The sequence below is a fragment of the Tachyglossus aculeatus genome, chromosome 10 (genome assembly GCF_015852505.1).
Source record: "Tachyglossus aculeatus isolate mTacAcu1 chromosome 10, mTacAcu1.pri, whole genome shotgun sequence".
Classification (NCBI taxonomy): Eukaryota; Metazoa; Chordata; class Mammalia; order Monotremata; family Tachyglossidae; genus Tachyglossus; species Tachyglossus aculeatus.
In genome coordinates, this window is record NC_052075.1 from 20,663,732 (window position 1) to 20,683,454 (window position 19,723).

The window sequence follows — 19,723 nt, forward strand, 5'->3', positions numbered from 1 at the left end:
CCAGTTTTCAACTCTCCTACAGGTTTTTTCCCCTTTTAGTTAGAGGCTCTGTCCTATCATGCTGTGATAAACCACAAAACAATATAATAGTATGAGCATTCACACCTCCACCTAACTTTCCCATCACAGGCGACAACATTACTGACCTCCCTATCCCAGAGACACGCAATGTGGATAATGTCTTTGATCCCTTGTCTCTCAACTCTAATCATCATCAATCGTATTTATTGAGCGCTTACTGTGTGCACAGCACTGTACTAAGTGTACTAACTCTAATGCATTTTCCTCCAAACTTTACATGAACCTGTCCCTTCTATCAATCACTCACTCAATGGTATTTATTGAGCATTTACAATGTGTAGCAAAGCACTGTACTAAGTGCTTGGGAGCATAAAACAGAATTAGCCAACATTCCCTGCCCATGACAAGCTTACTTTGGCAAGTCACTTAACTTCTCTGGGCCTCAGGTCCCTCATCTGTAAAATGGGGATTAATACTGTGAGCCCCGCTGAAGGCAACCTGATGACCTTGTAACCTCCCCAGCGCTTAGGACAGTGCTTTGCACATAGTAAGTGCTTAATAAATGCCATCATTATTATTATTATTACTCCATCCAAATGGCCACCTTCCTAATCCAGGCCATGCTCACAAATGGGCTACACTACACTATTAGCTTCCTCTGACTCCCTGTCTCTAGTTTCACCCCCTCCACCTTGTCTTGCTCTCTGCTGTTCAGAAAGGGGTCACCGATCCCTTTCAATCAATCCATGCTACTTACTGAGTGCTTTTATGCAGAGCCACATGTCTGCTGTGTAACCTTGGGCCCATCACAACTTCTCTGGGCCTCAGTTACCTCATCTGTAAAATGGGGACTAAGGCTGTAAGCCTTATGTGGGCCAGGGGCTGTGTCAAACCCACTTATCATGTACTTACCCCAGTGTTTAGAACAGGGCTTGGCACATAGTAAGTGTTTAACAAATACCATTATTATTATTATTATTACTTGGGAGAGAACAATATAAGAGAGTTGGTAGACACATTCCCTCAACAAGCCCTCACCAAGTAGAAACTCCTGACCAAGGGCAGAAGCAGCGTGGCTTACTGGATAGAGCCCGGCCTGGAAGTCAGAAGGAACTGGGTTCTAATCCCGGCTCCACCATGTGCCTGCCGTGTGACCTTGGGCAAGTCACTTCACTTCTCTGGGCCTCAGTTACCTCATCTGTAAAAAAAAAATGGGGATTCAGAGTATGAGCCCCACCATGTGGGACAGGGACTGTGTCCAACCTGATTAACTTCTATCTCTCCCAGAGCTTAGAACAGTGCTTGGCACATAGTAAGCGCTTAACACGTACCATAATTGCTATTGGTATTATTAAGGCACTCTCCCTCTTAGTTTTACACCCACTGATTTCCACTCCATCTCAGCCTGCACTCCTTACTGCTCTCGTGCTCAATTTCAGCCCCTTGGCCATCCTCTTCCTCCTACCTGGGACTACTTCTCCCTTCCAACCCACCAAACCTCAGCTCTCCCCACCTACAAAGTCCTTCTGAAATCCCACCTCCTCCTGGATGCCTTCCCTAACTGAACAGCACTTTCCTAGAGTCCAACTGGCAGCCTCATATCTTTATGTTACTAGTTGGCCATACTCGTGATTTAGGTGAACTCACACAGTCTTCAACCAAATTCCTAGAGGGCATTTATTTGCAAAGAGAGGAAGCAAAGGGAAACATTAATAAACCTTTAGTTGATTAGCAAGCCCATTAGCCTTATAAAAGAGGGGTGGATAGATCGATATTAATAGGAAAAGACTCTGTCTAAATGGTAAACCAAAGAAAAGCTACACTGAAGTAAAGCACAATTAGACATTCTCTAAAGAGTGGCAGCCCAGTCTAGAGCTGAAAATGAATTAATAAAATTCTTTCAAAATAATCCCAAGCTATTTTTCTGGAATGTGACTGTCAACATAGTTTCTAGTTAATTTCAAAGAAACACTGGACATAAAAGGGGTTAAAAGACCTATGGGAAATGAAATTTACTGAACTTAGTATCCCAAGAGAAGCTGACAACCTCCAACATTTTCTAATAATTTAACAAGACTTATGAAAAAAAATTAAACCAGCAAAAGTATTTTCTCAGGGAATTTTTTTGGTTTTAACTGTTGCTAATACTCATTCACTTCAATCTTGCTACAATGGGATGAAAGAGTGTAAGAGAATTTGTGGAAGAAGGGCTTTTATCTAACAGGAGAGGAAAAATGGCCAATGTCTTTCTCAACCCAAAGGTTATCAAATTAGGGTTCTTTGGCTTATTGCTGATTCAACAGGAGAAGAAATGTTATTCAATACTTTTGGAGCTATGGCTACCCTGAATAAAATCTCCATTAGAATGTCTTTATACTGAAAATGTATTTTGCAGTAGTGAAATCTCAGTTATTTGAAATGTATACTAATAATTGCTCTCATTAGCAGACTTTAATTGGCACAGATGAAAATGAGGGTGAAAACATAAAAATTAATGCATCCACCCTATATTTTATACTATTCTCAATTTCATTGTTTACGATAATAATTCTGAATAGAATATCTCCATTACAAACCAAATGTACATTGTCTTCTGATCTTCCATGAGAGTGACTTTTATTTAGTGACCCATTAAAAAAGTGGGACTGAATTGGGTGAATGATTAATGAGACTTGAATCTCTTCTTTAAGGTAGAAACAGAGACTTTGGGGGAAACTACATGCAGTTTTTTTAGAAAAGTAGTAGGTGGATCTTTTTTCTTTACCAGTCTTTATGAGCTTTTTATGAATGCAATTAGAAGACTTTTTTTAACCCCGATTACAGTTTCGCTAGTGGTATTTAACGAATATCACTGCCCTAGACTTTTATGGTTTCATGAAATATCAAAAAATGCAAAGTTCAAACTTTGGTGCTGCTTAGCATGAAGAAGGACATGAACTTAGGACCCACCCAGGGAAGTAATGCAAATAGCTTGATTTGCCTCCAAAAGATGCTTATCATTGCTGGATTTGCCAGAGGAAAAAATTGACTTTATTTTCAGTACTCCCTCAATTGTCCTTCACTGGTCTGCTTGCTTTGCTAAGAATGAGAATTAAATGTTCTACGCATTTAATTAGTGTTCTGCACACCAATTAACTGACATAAGGCTTTGACAGAAACATGTAGCTAACAGATAAGTTTGTTTGGGGTCTGTTTTCAACTTGCCAGTTGTCTAAAATCAAATATATTCCTAAAAAACAATTTACACCCCACATCCACGCACCAGGATGATACTTTTGGGAGAGACTAGCAACAACTCTCTGAATTTCACTGACAGTTCTAACACTAAGCAAGAACCAGCACAACTCTCCCAAGCGTTTAGGACAGTGCTCTGCACACAGTAAGTGCTTGAAAATAATCAATTCATTGATGGTATTTAGGTAAAGCAAGCGGAGAATACTCAATTCAGTCAAGGTAGTCAGTTTTATTTATTGAGCGCTTACTGTGTGCAGAGCACTGTACTAAGTGCTTGGGAGAGTACAATATAACAATAGACAGACACATTCAAGAAACTCCTGTTTTCCACCAGATGTTTCGGACAGGGCAGGATGACAGAATTACAACACACTTGTCGGATGACACACAACTGTTTGGATACAGAGAGGCAGTGTGGCTCTGGAAAGAGCACAGGCTTGGGAGTCAGAGGTCATGGGTTCTAATCCCAGCTCCGCTGCTTGTCAGCTATGTGACTTTGGGCAAGTCACTTAACTTCTCTGTGCCTCAGTTACCTCATCTGTAAAATGGGGTTGAAGACTGAGCCCCACGTGGGACAACCAGATTACCTTGCAGCGTTTAGAACAGTGCTTTGCACATAGTAAGAGCTTAACAAATACCATCATTATTATTATACAGTGTTCCGTGGTGTCGGAAGGAATGGTTGTGTGAATGCACAAGGCATTGGATGTGAGGCGAGTACTACACTGCAAGAGAAGCAGCAAGGCCCAGTAGACAAAATACTGGTCTGGGAATCACAAGGCCCTGGGTTTTAATCCTGGCCCCACAATTTGTCAGCTGTGTGGCCTTGGGCAAGTCACTTCACTTCTCTGGACTTCAGCTGACTCATCTGTAAAATGGAGATCAAGACTGTGAGACCCATGTGGGACAGGGACTGTGCCCAACCTGATCATCTTATATTAAGCCCCAGTACGTAGCACAGTATCTGGCACTTAGTAAGTGCTTAACAAATACCATTTAAAAAAAAATACTTTTTCAAGAACGCAACCTCTGCATTAAAAAAGAACAGTGTGCACTTTTGTCTGAGCTTTCCATCCCAATCGTTTATTTACTCTCTCTAGTAAAAACAGGGACAGCTGTTTCATATTCTTTTGATATTCTGGGTTTTAAAATAATTATTTATATAGGACAAACAAAAAGTTACTGGGAGATCATAGGCATAATCAAGGTGCAAATGGATTGGAAATGGATGAGTGCAAATGGATTGCATTCAACGTTAAAAAAAGGGACTGTGATTGAAATGCTTAAAAGAGGATCAGTCAGAGATGGAGAGTGTGTTTATGGATTTTGGAAGGGAACCACTTTGCACCCTCTAGACTGTAAACTCATTATGGGCAAGGCATGTTTCTGCTAATTCTGCTGTACTGTACTCTCCCAAGTGCTTAGTACAGTGCTCTGCACATAGTAAGCATGCAGTAAATACCACCGATTGATGGATTGATCAATATTTGCTGTTTATAGTAAGCACAGAACTATACTAAAGGCTTAGAGCAAATAAGAAAGAGTTGTATTACACCTACTGCTTCTACTTTCTGGCCTCTAACAATCAGGGAAATTTATTGAGTACTTACTGGGTGCCCAGAATACTGCACTGAGCGCTTGTGAGGGTACAATAAAGATTTGGTAAGCAAGTTCCCTGCCCCAACAAATTTACAGACTAGAGGGGGAGATAGTAATCTAAATAAGCTACAACATTTTACTGACACTCTACGTTTTTAAATATGGCATTTGTTGAGTGCTTGCTATATACTAGACACTGTACCAAGTGCTGGGGTAGCTACGAGTTAATCAGGTTGGGAAACGTGGTCCATGTCCCACATGGGTGCTCATAGTCTCAATCCCCATTTTGCAGAAGAGGGAACTGAGGCTAAGAGAATTTCAGTAACTTACCCAAGGTCACACAGCAGACAAGTGCCAGTGCCAGGATTAGAAGGCACGTCCTTCTAACTCCCAGACCTGTGCTCTATCCACTAGGCCGCACTGCTTCCCAAGCCGAACTCTCCTTGTTCTCTTCGTATTTCTCTGGCCATTCCAGGCCAGGGAAGCAGTGTAGTGGAAAGAGAATGGGCCTGGGTGTCAAAGGACCTGAGTCTTAATCCCAGTTTCACCACATACCTGCTGTGTGACCTTGGACAAGTCACTTCAGTTCCTCTGTGTCTCAGTTCCTTCTGCAAAATGAGGATTCAATACCTGTTCTCCCTCCTACTGAGACTGTGACCCCCATGTGGGACCCAATTATCCTGTATCTACCCCAGAGCTTACGTACAGTGCTTGCATAAAGCATGCACTTAAATACCACCAATTATTATTGTTTTTATTCTCAGTCTCAGTTTTTATTGTTTTATTCTCAATCTCTTTTGCTGGCTTCTCCATTGTCTTCCATAGCCAACTACATTCTAGGTCCCCTTCTCTTAGTAGCCACCAACTCCTATGGCAAGTTCATCGGCTCCAAAGGCTGTAACTCTTACTTCTACGTGGATGACTCCTTAATCTATCCTACCATCCACCCTGCATCTCCCTCTGTGCAATCTCACGCTTCCTTCTGCTCCTAAACCCTCTCTACATGGATGCCATGCCAGCACCCCAAGCCCAAAATGTTCACAACTGAGCTCTTCTTCCCACAACTTCAAAGCCTTAGTGAAGGCACAACAGGCCTTCCCTGACTAAGCCCTCCTTTCCTCTTCTCCCACCCTCTTCTGTGTCACCCTGACTTGCTCCCAATATTCATCCCCCACTCCCAGCCCCACGGTAATTATGTAAACATCCAGCGCTTAGGACAGAGCTTCACATGTAGTAAGTGCTTAACAAATGCCAGAGATGCAGAGTGGCTCAATCGAAAGAGCACGGGCTTTGGAGTCAGAGGTCGTGGGTTCAAGCCCCAGCTCTGCCAATTGTCAGCTGTGTGACTTTGGCCAAGTCACTTAACTTCTCTGTGCCTCAGTTACCTCAGCTGTAAAATGGGGATTAAGACTGTGAGCCCCCCGTGGGACAACTTGATCACCTTGTAACCTCCCCAGTGCTTAGAACAGTGCTTAGAACAGCACATAGTAAGTGCTTAATAAATGCCATCATTATAAATATCATCATCATTATTATTATCCCTCTAGACTGTAAGCTCATTGTGGGCAGGGAATGTATCTGTTATTGTTATAGTGTGCTCTCCCAAGCACTAAGTACAGTGCTCTGCACACAGTAAACCCTCAATATGACTGCCTGACTTACTGACTGACTCGCTTGTCCCCCTAACTTTCCTCTCACGAGTAGATTATAACACCATCCTCTCTGATTCCTGCACCCGTGGCATCGGGATGGGGTGTTGCACATAGTACGTACGCAATAAATACTCCTGACTAATCCTTAATTCTGCCCTCTTGTTCAATCCACAGATTCGACCTGCCGACCAAAGAATGCCAGTTTATCCAGATTCTGTCCCTTTCTCTCTATCCAAACTGCCCAACATGCTGGTCATGGCACTTGTCACATCCTGATTCAACAACTGCGCGAGGCTCCTCTGTAACCTCTCTGCTTCCGATATCTCCCCTCTCCGGTCTATATTTCCCTTCACCCAGGTCATTTTTACAACATATAATTTTGCATGCACCTCCTCGCTCCTCAAAAACAACCAGTGGTTGTCCATTCCCCTCTGCATCAAGCAGAAATTCCCCACCATTAGCTTAAAGGCCATCAATCAGCTCTCTTTCTCTCCTATATATCCACTCTCTTCTCCCATTACACCCTAGTTCTCACTCTCCTCTCAAGAAAACCTTCCCCACCATTCATTCGTTCAATCATATTTATTGAGCGCTTACTGTGTGCACAGCACTGTACTAAGCACTTGGGAAGTACAAGTTGGCAACATATAGAGACGGTCCCTACCCAACAACGGGCTCTCAGTCTAGAAGGGTTTCATTTCTCCTGCCAAGGACATTGGGTCCTATCTCTCACTTCCAAACTTACAGACAACTCTTCTCATCTTCAGTCTTTCTGAAATCATGTCTCCTCCACGAAGCTTTCCCTGACTAATCTCTAACTACTCACCAGGTTATAGTTTCCAGCTTCCACTTTGGCACTTCTGCCTTAGCTAGACACCTAAGTACTCACAATCACTCAGAAGATTTAGGCACATATCTGACATTCCTTATTAGTTTAGCCTTCATGCCCATCTGTAAAATATTTTAGTGTCTGTCTCGCCAAAAAGGCTTTAAGCTCACTGAGGTCAAGGATGATGTCCATCATGCCTATGCTGGGAAGGAGAGAGAAGACAGTGGTGAAATCCTGCCTTCAAGTCCTTAATAAAGTGCTCTGCACGCGGTGATTTTTTTTCTTTGTTGTACTTATGTGCTTACTACATACTTTACTAAGCACTGGGGTAGATACAAGCTAATCAGGCTGGACACAGCCCATGTCCCACAAGGAACTCAAGATCTTAATCCCCATTTTACAGATGAGGGAACTGAGGCACAGAGAAGTCAAGTAACTTGCCCAACACACAGGAGCAGACAAGTGAAGGAGCTAGGATTAAAACACAGGTCCTTCTGATTCCTAGGCCCAGGCTCCATCCACTAAGCCACTCTGTTTCTCAGTATTCTCCTCAATAAATATTATTAACTGAAGAAAAACTGAGAAGCTTTTGGAGGGTTTACTTATAATAGGGAAGTTATACACTTAGCTGAAGACTTCTCACAGATAACACTGGCCACCAGCCTAAGGTACAACAACAGGTAATGGCACGTTTCTTAAAGAAAGAGGCTTTGGAAGGGTTGAATTCCAAGGAATAGCTGCATTAAGGTTTACTTACAGCAATAGGCAATGCAATTAAGTCACAATTCCTACACAGTTTGATGTCCACGCATAGGGCTAATTCAAATCTTATTAAAACACATTCTTTAACTCCAAAGGCTCCCCACCTATTAACTGCATTGGGGCCCTAGTGAGCATAGTTCCAGATAATCACTTGTATATTTTGAAGCTCTTACTGTGTGCACAGCACTGTACCAAAGTGCTTGGGAAAGTACAACAGAACAATAAACAGTCACACTCCCAACTGACAACCAGCTTACAGCTTAGAGGAAGCTTACGGTCTAGAGGAAACTGAAGGAAATACGTAGTTTCAGGCAGGAGCCAAGAGGGAGGAAGAGATTGGCAACGGCAGAGTCGAGAACAAAGCATGCTAAACTCTGAGAGCTCCAGCTACCCATCTGTATATCTACTCTCTGTGTTAATAATAATTATTCATTCATTCAATCTTATTTATCAAGCACTTACTGTGCGCAGAGCACTTTACTAAGCACTTTGGAAAAGTACAATATAACAATAAACAGTGACATTCCCTGCTCACAACGAGCTCAATAATTACGGCACTGTTCTAAGCACTGGGGTAGGTACAAGGTAATCAGGATGGACACAGTCCCTGTCCCACATAGGGTTCATGGCCTTAATCCCCATTTCACAGATGAGGGATCTGAGGCCCAAGGCAGTTAAGTGACTTGCCCCAGGTCACAGAGCAGACAAGTGGCGAGCCCCTGCTGGGTAGGGACCGTCTCTCTATGTCGCCAACTTGTACTTCCCAAGCGCTTAGTACAGTACTCTGCACACAGAAAGTGCTCAATAAATACGATTGAATGAATGAATGAAAAGTGGCGGAGCCAGGATGACCTTCTGACTCCCAAGCCCATACTAGGATCCACTAGGCCACGCTGCTTCCACGCTGTGTGGGAAGATCTCACTGGTGGTGCGAGTTTAACCATGTACCCAGGTGCGGCTGAAATGACTCGAGCAGATGACAGACTCCTCCACACTATGACCATGCAAAGATCAGCCGAGCTGCACTGCTGCATAAATAAGGGCAGTCCTTAAATAAACCTTCTGGAAGATGATCATGTAGCCAGGCTGTGGGAAACAGGTGTTCCTTCTCTCTCTCTCTCTCAGTCTCTCTCTCTTCCCCTCTTTTTCCCTCCCTCCCTCCCCCCAGCCCGACTCCTTGCCCAAGGCCTGCACCTGTTCCCTGGGTTCTGGCTCTCCAGGGCCCCTCCAAGAAGGAGCCTCAGTGATGTGGCAAGTGGCTAGGCTGCCATCCTTCGCCAGGCCCGGCCCACAAGTTCTCAGGTCCCAGCGGATCTCACATTAGAGAGCAGATACATGGATATTCATGGGCATAGTAGGAATTCACCACATCTTTAAAGAGCACTACAGCTCCTATCCCTCTCAGGACCGCACCTGGAGAGTTTCCAATACTCTACAGTTTCAATTAAGGGAGGGAGGGTCAAGCAGTGGTGTACCCACTCCATTCCTATATATATTATACATAATAGAGAAGCAGTGTGGCTCAGTGGAAAGAGCCCGGGCTTTGGAGTCAGAGGTCACGGGTTCGAATTCCAGCTCTGCCAACTGTCAGCTGTGTGACTTTGGGCAAGTCACTTTACTTCTCTGTGCCTCAGTTACCTCATCCGTAAACTTGGATTAAGACTGTGAGCCCCCCGTAGGACAGCCTAATCACCTTGTAACCTCCCCAGTGCTTAGAACAGTGCTTTGCACATAGTAAGCACTTAATAAATGCCATTATTATTATTATTCCTAGATTGGCCAGTGGCTAGCAAGTAGAAGGCAATCTGATACAAGTCAAATCTCACCTGGTCTGGGCAACAGTGGCACGGCAGAGGATAAAGGGCAGAGACTCAAGTTTAGTGCGTGCAAGAAGCCTGTGTTAAACCACTTCCATATTTTTACAAAGAAAATTCTATGGATACACTACCAGAATAATTGCAGATGGATGTTCTGGGAGAGATGTGTCCCTGGAGTCGCTATGGGTTGGAGACAACTCGAAAGAATAAGACAAGAGCTCCTAGCATATGCAACAGGGTTTTGATAGGAGATGGAGTTAGAAGAGTCAAAGGATGAATCTGACAGGCAGACAAACTAAACCCAGTCTCTGGTTCTTCCTGTATAATCTCTGACAGAGTCCTGAACCAAACTGGAATTCCAAAAGGCGCTGCATGAAAGATAATTCATTTCTGGTGGCCTCAATATGACAAGACAGTTGCATCACCTGCAACAGAGGGGTGGCAAGGCTGGCAAGCAGAGAGAAAAAGAAAAAATGATGGTGGCTGACGGTTGAGAAAGCTGGGGAAAAAGCAACATGTATTCATTCACTCAATTTTATTTATTGAGTGCTTACTGTGGTGTAGAGCACTGTACTAAGCGCTTGGGAGAGTATAAGCAGACACACTCTCTGCCGTGGGCACTAGCAATGGCTAGAAGCTAGAAAAAGGCAATTGGTTACGTTTTCTAGATTCAGATATAAATTTTTTTATACTGGGTTAGGGCACCCAGCATACTACAATCAAAAATGTTGACAGCTTTAATTGTTTCTCTAAGTGAGCCATGGATTGGGGTTGGATTTGAAAAAGTCACTACCGGCATTTCACCCTCTCTTAAAAAAATCAATAGATCCAAGAGGTTAATGGGGGACTGGGAAAATGTTTATTGTGTTAAATGTGACTAATTCATTCTAATGGCATTCATTCTAATGGAAGCCTACTTTTATATTAACTGTTCTGCATCAAGTGAGTTCTCAATAACTGCTAGCTGATAAAAGCAATTAATTTCATATTACAATGCAAGCTTTCACAGGCTTTAATTCACTACCATCTAGCTGTGCTAGCGATATGTGCACAATATTTTTGATTCTAAACGAAAACACCGAGGGGTAAAGAAAATATCAGGTACCTATCCGCCGTTGTTGAAATGAAGCTGCAAAATGAATCCAGAGAGACCTAACAGATAGCCATCCAAGGTGCACAGTACGGTGCTCTGCACATAGCAAGCGATCAATAAATACCGTTGATTAATCTACCCCTATGACCCAGCAGGCACAGAAGCTCTTCGAGACTTAAAGCTCATTTCTAGACTGTAAACTCCTCTCTAGACTGAATGTTTGTCTCTGGACTGCAAATTCCTCTCTAGAAGCTCATTGTGAGCAGGGAATGTGTCTGTTTCTTGTTATACGGTACTCTCCCAAATGCTTAACACAGTGCTCTGCACACGGTAAGTGCTCAACAAATACGACTGAATGAATGAAGCTCATTATGGCCAGGGAACATATCTGCTAATTCTGTTGTGCTGTACTCTCTCAAGGACATAGTATAGTGCTCTGCACATACCAAGTGCTCGATAAATACCATTGATTGATTGAAGCAATATCACCTCTCAGTTGAAGTTTGCCTGTCTGGTCATAAATTATATTATACATACATATAAAGAAAGAGAAGAAGGAGAAGAGGAGGAGAAAAGGAATGGGATGAATAAGCAGTGGAGAGGAGGTTTTATCTCTGCATGTTTCCTGTTAGACTGCAGACCACAATAGAGGTGGTTGCTTTGTCTCCTGAACCAAGTAAAGGCACTGATGAAAGAGTATTAGAAATCTACCATTTAATGCTATTTATTTATTTTTATGGTATTTGGTAAGGGCTTACTATGCTCCAGGCACTGTTCTAAGAGCCAGGGGAGATACACACTAATCAGCTTGCCCAAATGCAACAAACAAATGGTTGCATTCCAGTGTACTTAGAAAGAGTGGTATTATTTAGGCTTCATTCCTTCGTTGGTGAGCAAAGAAAAATCTGTGGGCTTTGAAGTGGGGGATTCTGAGACGATGCTGGCAGGGAAAATCTGACGCCCGGCACGGATTTTTAGGTCAGCGCCTAACTTCTGAAACTTTCTTCCATCAATTCCCACAAATATCAATGTGGCATGTAATAATAGTGGTATTTGTTAAGCACTCACTATGTGCTTAACTATGTGTAAGTGTACATATTTACTATTCTATTTATTTTGTTAATACGTTTTGTTTTGTTGTCTGTCTCCCCCTTCTAGACTGTGAACTCACTGTTGGGTAGGGACCATCTCTATATGTTGCCAACTTGTACTCCCCAAGCACTTAGTACAGTGCTCTGCACATAGTAAGCGCTCAACAAATATGACTGACTGAATGAATGCTAGGCACTGCACTAAGCGCTGGGGTGGAGTCAAGCAAATGTATCCCTGCCCCATGTGGGGCTCACTGCCTAATTCCCACTTTCCAGATGAAGTAACTTAGGCACAGAGAAATGCAGTGACTTGTCCAAGGTCACACAGCAGACAACTGGACTAGAACCCAGGTCCTCTGACTCCCAAGCCCATACTCTACCCACTAGCGCATGCCCCTGCCCTCAAGGAGCTTACAAGATGTTGGCGTCACATCCAGACCTGCCTAAGTACTGCATTTTGCATACATTCTGCACCCACCCTGGCAGGCTAGCTATCTTCTCCTGAGCTCTAAGCACAGACATAGTCTGTTTATCCATCTCAGATGCTCCTTTCTCATGGCACCTTTTCCTGGGTCTGGCTTGGTCCTTGGGAAGTCCCAAGAGGATCTGAGTCTCGAAGCGGGAAGCAGTAAGTACGAGGTACTGAAGTTTCTGTTCCTCCTGGCAGGGTGAAAAGGGCTGGGGGAGGAAGCAATTGGGAAGGAAGGATAAAGAAAAATTAAAAAAGAAGTGCCATGCTACAGCAGAACTCTTACACACTTAACCTGTTCCCACACAGAAATACAAATGATCCGATCCAGAACAGATCAGGTGGCTTGGGGCTATGCAGGTCTATATGTCACACACTGCCAGTTTCCACAAAGTCATCCTTGCCATCTTTTTCCATTTCCTCCTTCGTAATCCATCTGCACATTGATACTCAGGTAAGAGAATACAGCTTTTGGCTGTGAATCTCTGCAGAACAGCAACAATAATAATAATGGTACATTTAAGGGCTCTTTGTGCCACGTGCTGGGGTAGATAGACAATCAGGTCATCAGTCAGTCATTTATTGAGCGTTTAATGTGTGCAGAGCACTGTACTAAAGGCTTGGAAGACTACAATAGAACAATGTAACAGACACAAGGGACTAAGAATCCAAAGGAGGAAGAACAGATATTGAACCCTCATTTTCCAGATGAAGAAACTGAGGCCCGGAGAAGCTAAGGGATTTGTCCAAGTAGCAGAAGTCCTAGGTCCATGCTCTTTCCATTAGACTGCACTGCTTCGCCGGCTTGGTTGCGGCAGCGATAGTTGAAAATGTAACGGAGGAGTAGACCAGAGGGCTTTGTGAGAGGGTGTTAGACTACAGATCCAAAGATGAAGCAGGAGCGGTGCAAGTGATGGCGCTGACAACAGCCTGGGAGGGCCCTGGCCTGAGTTTCGGAACCATCGCCGAGACTGTGGCGAGGCAAGGAATCAGTCGGCACTAGTGAAGGGGCGGGGCGAGCCACTGATGACCGGCTTTGACAAATCTGTAACCAGGGATTGGGGACAGGAATGGGTGGACGGATGGTGGTCACCAGACAGACCTAAACATTTAGGTTGTTAAGAAGTCGAAATTAGCTCATTTATCGCCACAATGATCTCGTAGGTTGGCAAGGGACTGGACAGAGAAGGGGCTCGATGTGGGGAGTGAGGGGGAGGTGGAGGCAAAAGGTGTGCAAAAGTGTGCGTGGTTGATGATGGTCTTGGTTAAATGCTTACTTTGTGCCAGGCACTGTATACCAGTGATGGGGTAGATGCAAGCAAATTGAATTGGACGCAGTCCCTGCCTCATGTGGGGCTCACAGCCTCAAACTCCATTTTACAGATGAGGTAACTGAGGCCCAGAGAAGTGAAGTGATTTGCCCAGGATCACACAGCAGACAAGTGGCAGAGCTGGGATTAGAACCCACGACCTTCTGACTCCTAGGCTCATGCTCCATTCACTAAGCCAAGCTTCTCATGGTTGGCCAGCAACGAGGGCTATTGTGAGTGTTCACCAGTTAGGCATAGCAAAAGGAGGGACAGAGAGGAAGTGAGTTTCCAAGATAATGACCAGCCACATTAGAGTGACTTTGGGATGGCAAAGCTAACCTAAGGATGCTAATATCAAATAAGAACAGTTTGGACAGTGGCACAATTTGCCAGGTGAGGCAGGACAGGGCCATGGAAGAAATCACAGCTGGCTGTTTGAACTCGGGCACATCTTAACTGCTCTTGTACATCAGTTTCCTCCTCTGCAAAATGGGGATATTACCTGCTCTTCTACTGACCTCACAGGGTTGTTATGAGGGCAAATCTGAGATAATGTGAGAGCCCTTTGAGAATAAACGAGCTATAAAAAAACTAAGGTATTATCTGTCTGAAAAAAGGAAGTCGTCCCAGAACAAAGGGAGATTTTATGGACTAAGCTCTACCCTGCATGGACATGGACCTGCCTCCTAGTCCCAGATTTGTGTATATAATCTATGACAAATCACTTACCTTTTATCTCTACCTGCCTAAAAGTAAGGAAATGACAAACTTCTAGTATTTTAAGTGATGCGGTTTTTCCCCAAGGCTACATTTTAAATAAGGCAGCCAGGGAACAGAATTCTAGTTGCTCTTGAAGTTTACTCAAGATGAGGATGAGATCTTAAAAACAACTGAAGAATGTGACACTATAATAGAGGTAAATGGGACAGAAGACATAAGCTCTTCTGAAAGTATTAAAGTTCTTCAGAGACTAGCCAACAATACCTTTTAAATTTTACTCAACGCTCCGCAGGACAGCACATCTTACATCCAAAGCTGTGAAAGGTTTGAAACACTAATGGGAACACGGGTAAAACAGTCAAAATTAAGTGCTTTCCTAGCATTTTAATATTCATCACTTGCCACACTCAACAGGTTGGCCTTCCACTACTCCACTGGATTCAACTTGGCCTAGTGTACAGAACAAGTGTCGTTCTTAATGACTTTGTAATCTTCCTAAGCTCTAAGAAAGATTTCGATAAGACCCAATGGAATCAATTCAGGCACCCACCGTCCTCACTGCCCAGAACGATGGAATTGGACAACTCGGTACATGCCACGCTACAGGTAGCACACAATGCAGACTCCGGTGATCTGGCGGAGAAGGCCACTGCCAATTTTTTTCCCCTTCTCAACCCCTTCGATGGACCAGAAAGAGGCAGGCTGGGGTAGAGTGATGGAGTCGCCTCTCAAAAGTGACCGGATCCTGGGACTCAGGGACCGAGTGTCAGTGAGGACGAACCGATTCCAGGAGAGCGGTCCATACGATGTGGCTCACTCTCTCTTGTCCTGCTGTGGGATGGAATCCAGTGAGTGAGTGGACACGTGGGACGGCAGCATGTCAAACGGAAGAGGCCGAGGCAAGACCCTTTTCCGGCCGAAGTAAAGGCAACACAGTGCTGACGTTGGGATGGCACTTGCCTAGGCAGCCACGACTTATTTTGGGGATTCTGAGGATCAGAGAAGTGAAGTGACTTACCCAAGGTCACCTAGCAGGCAAGTGGCAGAGCTAGGCTAAGGACCAAGTCCTCGGACTCCCAAGCCCGGGCTCTATTTCAGCTAGGCCACACTGCTAGTTGGTACTTTGGTGGGAAACCTTTGCCGTGGACGGACAGATCAGCTTCAGCAGGAAAGACCCGATTTGTGAAACTGAACCGGGCCTACAACCTGGGCTCCCTGATTGCAGGTGTCAGAGTCAGGCCCTTCCCTAAGATTAAACCGTAGACCACAATTGTCCAGATAGAGGATAAAGCTGGTAGATAAAGGGGTGGTAGGTTTGCCTGCCAAAGATCCTTGGCAGGATTCTGGAAGCCCTGGACCAGAGAGGAGAGTTTATTACAAATGAACGTAAGCTGAAGGGGCCCAGGTATTTGCCACAACACCTTGTTCGCTTCGTTTCCTTATTTGAACAAAGGAATCGGGGAACAATGGAGATGCTTTTCCCTTCTCAACTACGCAGATTCACTAAAATCCACAAAAAGACAAAGTTCAGGACGGATGAAAACTAGGAGATTTCCAAATGCCACTGGAGCATGACCATTGAAAATGGTCCAGGTATTGACCACCTGTTTAAGGATACACCTTTTTTTGGTGCTGTAAGGCCATACACAATTAAATAAAATCATATATATATGAATGACAATCAGAACATGACCTTCTAGACTGGTAGCTCACGGTGGGCAGGGAACGCACCTACCACCACCTTTAAGTTGTACTCTCCCAAGTGCTTCCCTACAGTGCTCTGCACTCAGAAAGAGCTCAGTAAATACAACTGATGACACCTACCCATGTGACTGAACCCCCAAATCGGTTATACTGCCTCAGGGCCTTGTACACCCCTCTGTCGGCACAGCATCATAAGCATTAGATGGGGTGTGACACACTAGAGAGATCACACTCCAATGATATGCTCCCCATGGTCACACCTCAGCCCCACACAGACATTAGCCCACACTAGGCACACCATTATGTGTGATTGGACAATTGTTATCCTTGGCTCTTTAGATACCAGTACTGGATTAGTACAGGATGTTGTTACCCATTCCTTCTGTTGCTGTCTGTTCGGGCAGATGGACAGGATGGCATTCAAATGAAGGTGATGTGATGAGAAGGGCTCTTTTATTCTGGCACAAAAGAGGTCATGTGTTGAGTTGTGGTGGGGAGAGGGTACAGGGAGACCAGCTTAATGGAGAAGTAGATTTTTTAGTTGCACTGCATTGGACTTTTTGAGATGCAGAAAGATGACTTTAGAGAGCCAGAGATATTGTGAAGTCTATGAGGCACAAGAAGAGAAGGAAACAAGCATAAATGCCGAAGGAAAATTCAAGAAATTCAGATTCCACAATCAGAGTACATTCAGGGCTAAACTACTAATATCTACAGGGTAGTGAGAAAAAAAAACTCATGGAGAAAAATACAAAGTAATCAAGAATACTTGATCAACTTTTTTATGGTTTCAATACCCATGTGTCTTCTCAACTTAATGTTATTTCCTAATTTTTACTTAATCCTTCCTATTGCCAAAATATAGAGACCACTAGTGAAACCATAAACACATAAGAAGCACATAAATTTAGAGTCATGATCTGTTCTTAGCAACTGTACCATATTGTAGAAGTCAGCCTGACCAAAATGGAAAATCTACCATTTCCTTTGCAGTCAGCTCTTGATGAGACACCGTAACAGAATCACTGAACTCCAGAACCACTGGAGACTCCACTCTGAATAAGAACTGATTACTTGCAAACATTATTTCAGTATACACAAGAAGATTAAGAGTCCAATGCTTCATAGGCTCTGCTCACCTATACAATTTAAAACAAAAAAAAAAAACCCACCAATGTTCCACTCAGAAGAGAAAGCATATAAAACTGTTGCTGAGAGTTGCCTACTCCAATCTTCCCCATTTTCAGAAACGTCCTCTATGGACCTCTCACTTCCTATTACAGTTCAACTAAAGTACTTTCTCTTCAGCAGACTCACGTGAGGTGATCAGAGCCAAAAGGAAAAGTAGCTAAAAGATAGAGTGATCAGACAAGTTTTAAAGTGAGAAAAAGCAATTACAATCTAACACAGAAATGTAAAGGGCCCCAGCATTCTTGTGATACCTTGTGATACCAATGATAGAACAGTACTCAGCATATAGTATGCGCTTAACAAATGCCATTATTATTATTATTGGTCATGCAATTATGATCCCCAAATAATTTCCAGAACAAGACCTATGGCCCTCTCAAAAAAAGAGCATCAATACTGGTGTCAAGAATCCATAGAGCGTAAGGCTGACACTCTGAAAGTAGGAGATATACAATGCTCCACAGATACAGATTGAAGGGAGAGCTGTTACATGGGGAAAATTGTATAGACAAAGAGAAGGGAACACTTGAATACAAACCAAATACAGCAAGCTGAAGAAAGCCATTATTTAAGACTATCACCCATGCTTAAGAAGGTCAGTCATCTCATCCCCAATTAACTGAGGAGCTCAAAACGTTTACTTTGACTGACAAGCTGACATGGATGAGGACTGTACAAGTCAATCTGCTATAGTGAAACTAAAATTCTCTTAGCAGATACTAGGGAAACTGCATACACAAAACTCTGAACTCCCCCAGATCAGCTATTATAATCAACTTGCCATTCCCTGTATTCATAAAAGGGCATACAAAAAATCATTCTTTAGGGAAAAATATGGAAGATAAACACCATTAAAAAAAAACATCATGCAGCTGAGTTAAACTCCACACTACTGAAATGAAGTATTTCCCTCTCTGGAGCACTTGGTACAGTGTTCTGCACGCCATAGGTGCTCAATAAATACCTTTGATTGACTGATGAAGTCATTTTCTAAGATGGTTAGTTTTGGGCATGATAGTATGCCATACCTATAGGTGCTAGTTCTAAGTCCAGTTAATAACTATGGCACTGACTAAGTGCTTACTATGTGTTAAGCACTGGGGCAGATAGAAAGTTACTGATCGCTCACAGTCCCTGTCTTACACGGGGCTAACAATCTATTTTATCCCCATTTAAAGATGAGCAAACTGAAACCTAAAGTGGTTAAGTGACTTGCCAAGATGACCTAGCAGGCTGGTAACAGACAGGGAACTAACCCCAGGTCAACTGACATCCAGTCCCCTGCTCTTTCCTCTGAGGAAACACTGCCAAGGGCCGTCTGAACCAAGGAATAAGTTTTTCGAATCAAGTACTAGGAAGTGGGAAGGCGCACAATGAAGAAATAAATGCCGGGAAGAATAAGAGGAACCCACAGAAGAGTCTGCAGGAGGCTGAAAAACATCCCTGAGAAAATAGTGATAATGCCAGTGAAAAAACTTACAACACACACTGATCATGCAGGGCAAAAGAAGAAATACAGACACGTATTAAAATCCTAGAATTAAGCTTTCAAAAAATAATTGGGGGAAGGCAAAGATTTAAAGTATTTGAAATATTTATTTTAAAATACAGACAAAAAATGTACAGTTAATTCAGTTAAAGGACTGGGGCGTGGACCGTTTCAGCTACTGCCGTCATATGAAAATGGATATACTCGCCCCCGGTTCTTCCATATTGCATGTTCTCACTATGCAGTTTGTCCATCATGCTCTCTGAGAATTAAGGATTGTTGAGACTGAGAGCACCTATGTGGAAGGAAGGTAATGTGACGTCAAAAGAAACAGCGGGTTAAAGCGTGCATTACCCAATACAAGTTTTCCTTAACTTTGGCTTTGTCAAAACTGACACCCCCTCGTTACAAAAGCGTTAGCCACTCCAATTCGACCTAGTCTTGGCTAGGAGGTTTGGAGAGAGGACCGTGTAATGGGTTACACTGTTGAGAAGCAGCATGGCTTAGTGGACAGAGCATGGTCCTGGGAGTTAGAAAGTCATGGGTTCTAATCCTGACTCCACCGCATGCTGCTGTGAGGCCCGGTGCAAGTCGCTTCGCTTCTCTGAGCCTCAGTTACCTCATCTGTAAAATGGGGAATAAGCCTGTGAGCCCCACAATGGACAGGGACTGTGTCCAACCCAGAGCTTAGTACAGTGCCTAGCACATAGTAAGCATTTAACAAATACCCCAACTATTACTG

At 43.6% G+C, this 19,723-nt stretch overlaps 1 protein-coding gene across 8 annotated transcripts in view; it reads right to left on the minus strand.

Moving 5' to 3' along the window:
* The window catches only part of CTBP1 (C-terminal binding protein 1), a 368,238-nt gene that overhangs the window by 78,111 nt on the left and 270,404 nt on the right, over nt 1–19,723 (minus strand). The window contains exon 1 of one of the 8 annotated variants that reach the window (XM_038753252.1): nt 16,675–16,693. The exons of the other annotated variants lie outside the window; for them this stretch is intronic. Within the exon in view, the coding sequence (XP_038609180.1) occupies nt 16,675–16,678 (4 nt within the window). The 5' untranslated portion in view covers nt 16,679–16,693. Of the gene's footprint in view, nt 1–16,674; nt 16,694–19,723 lie in introns of those variants that run through there. 8 annotated transcript variants of the gene reach the window in all.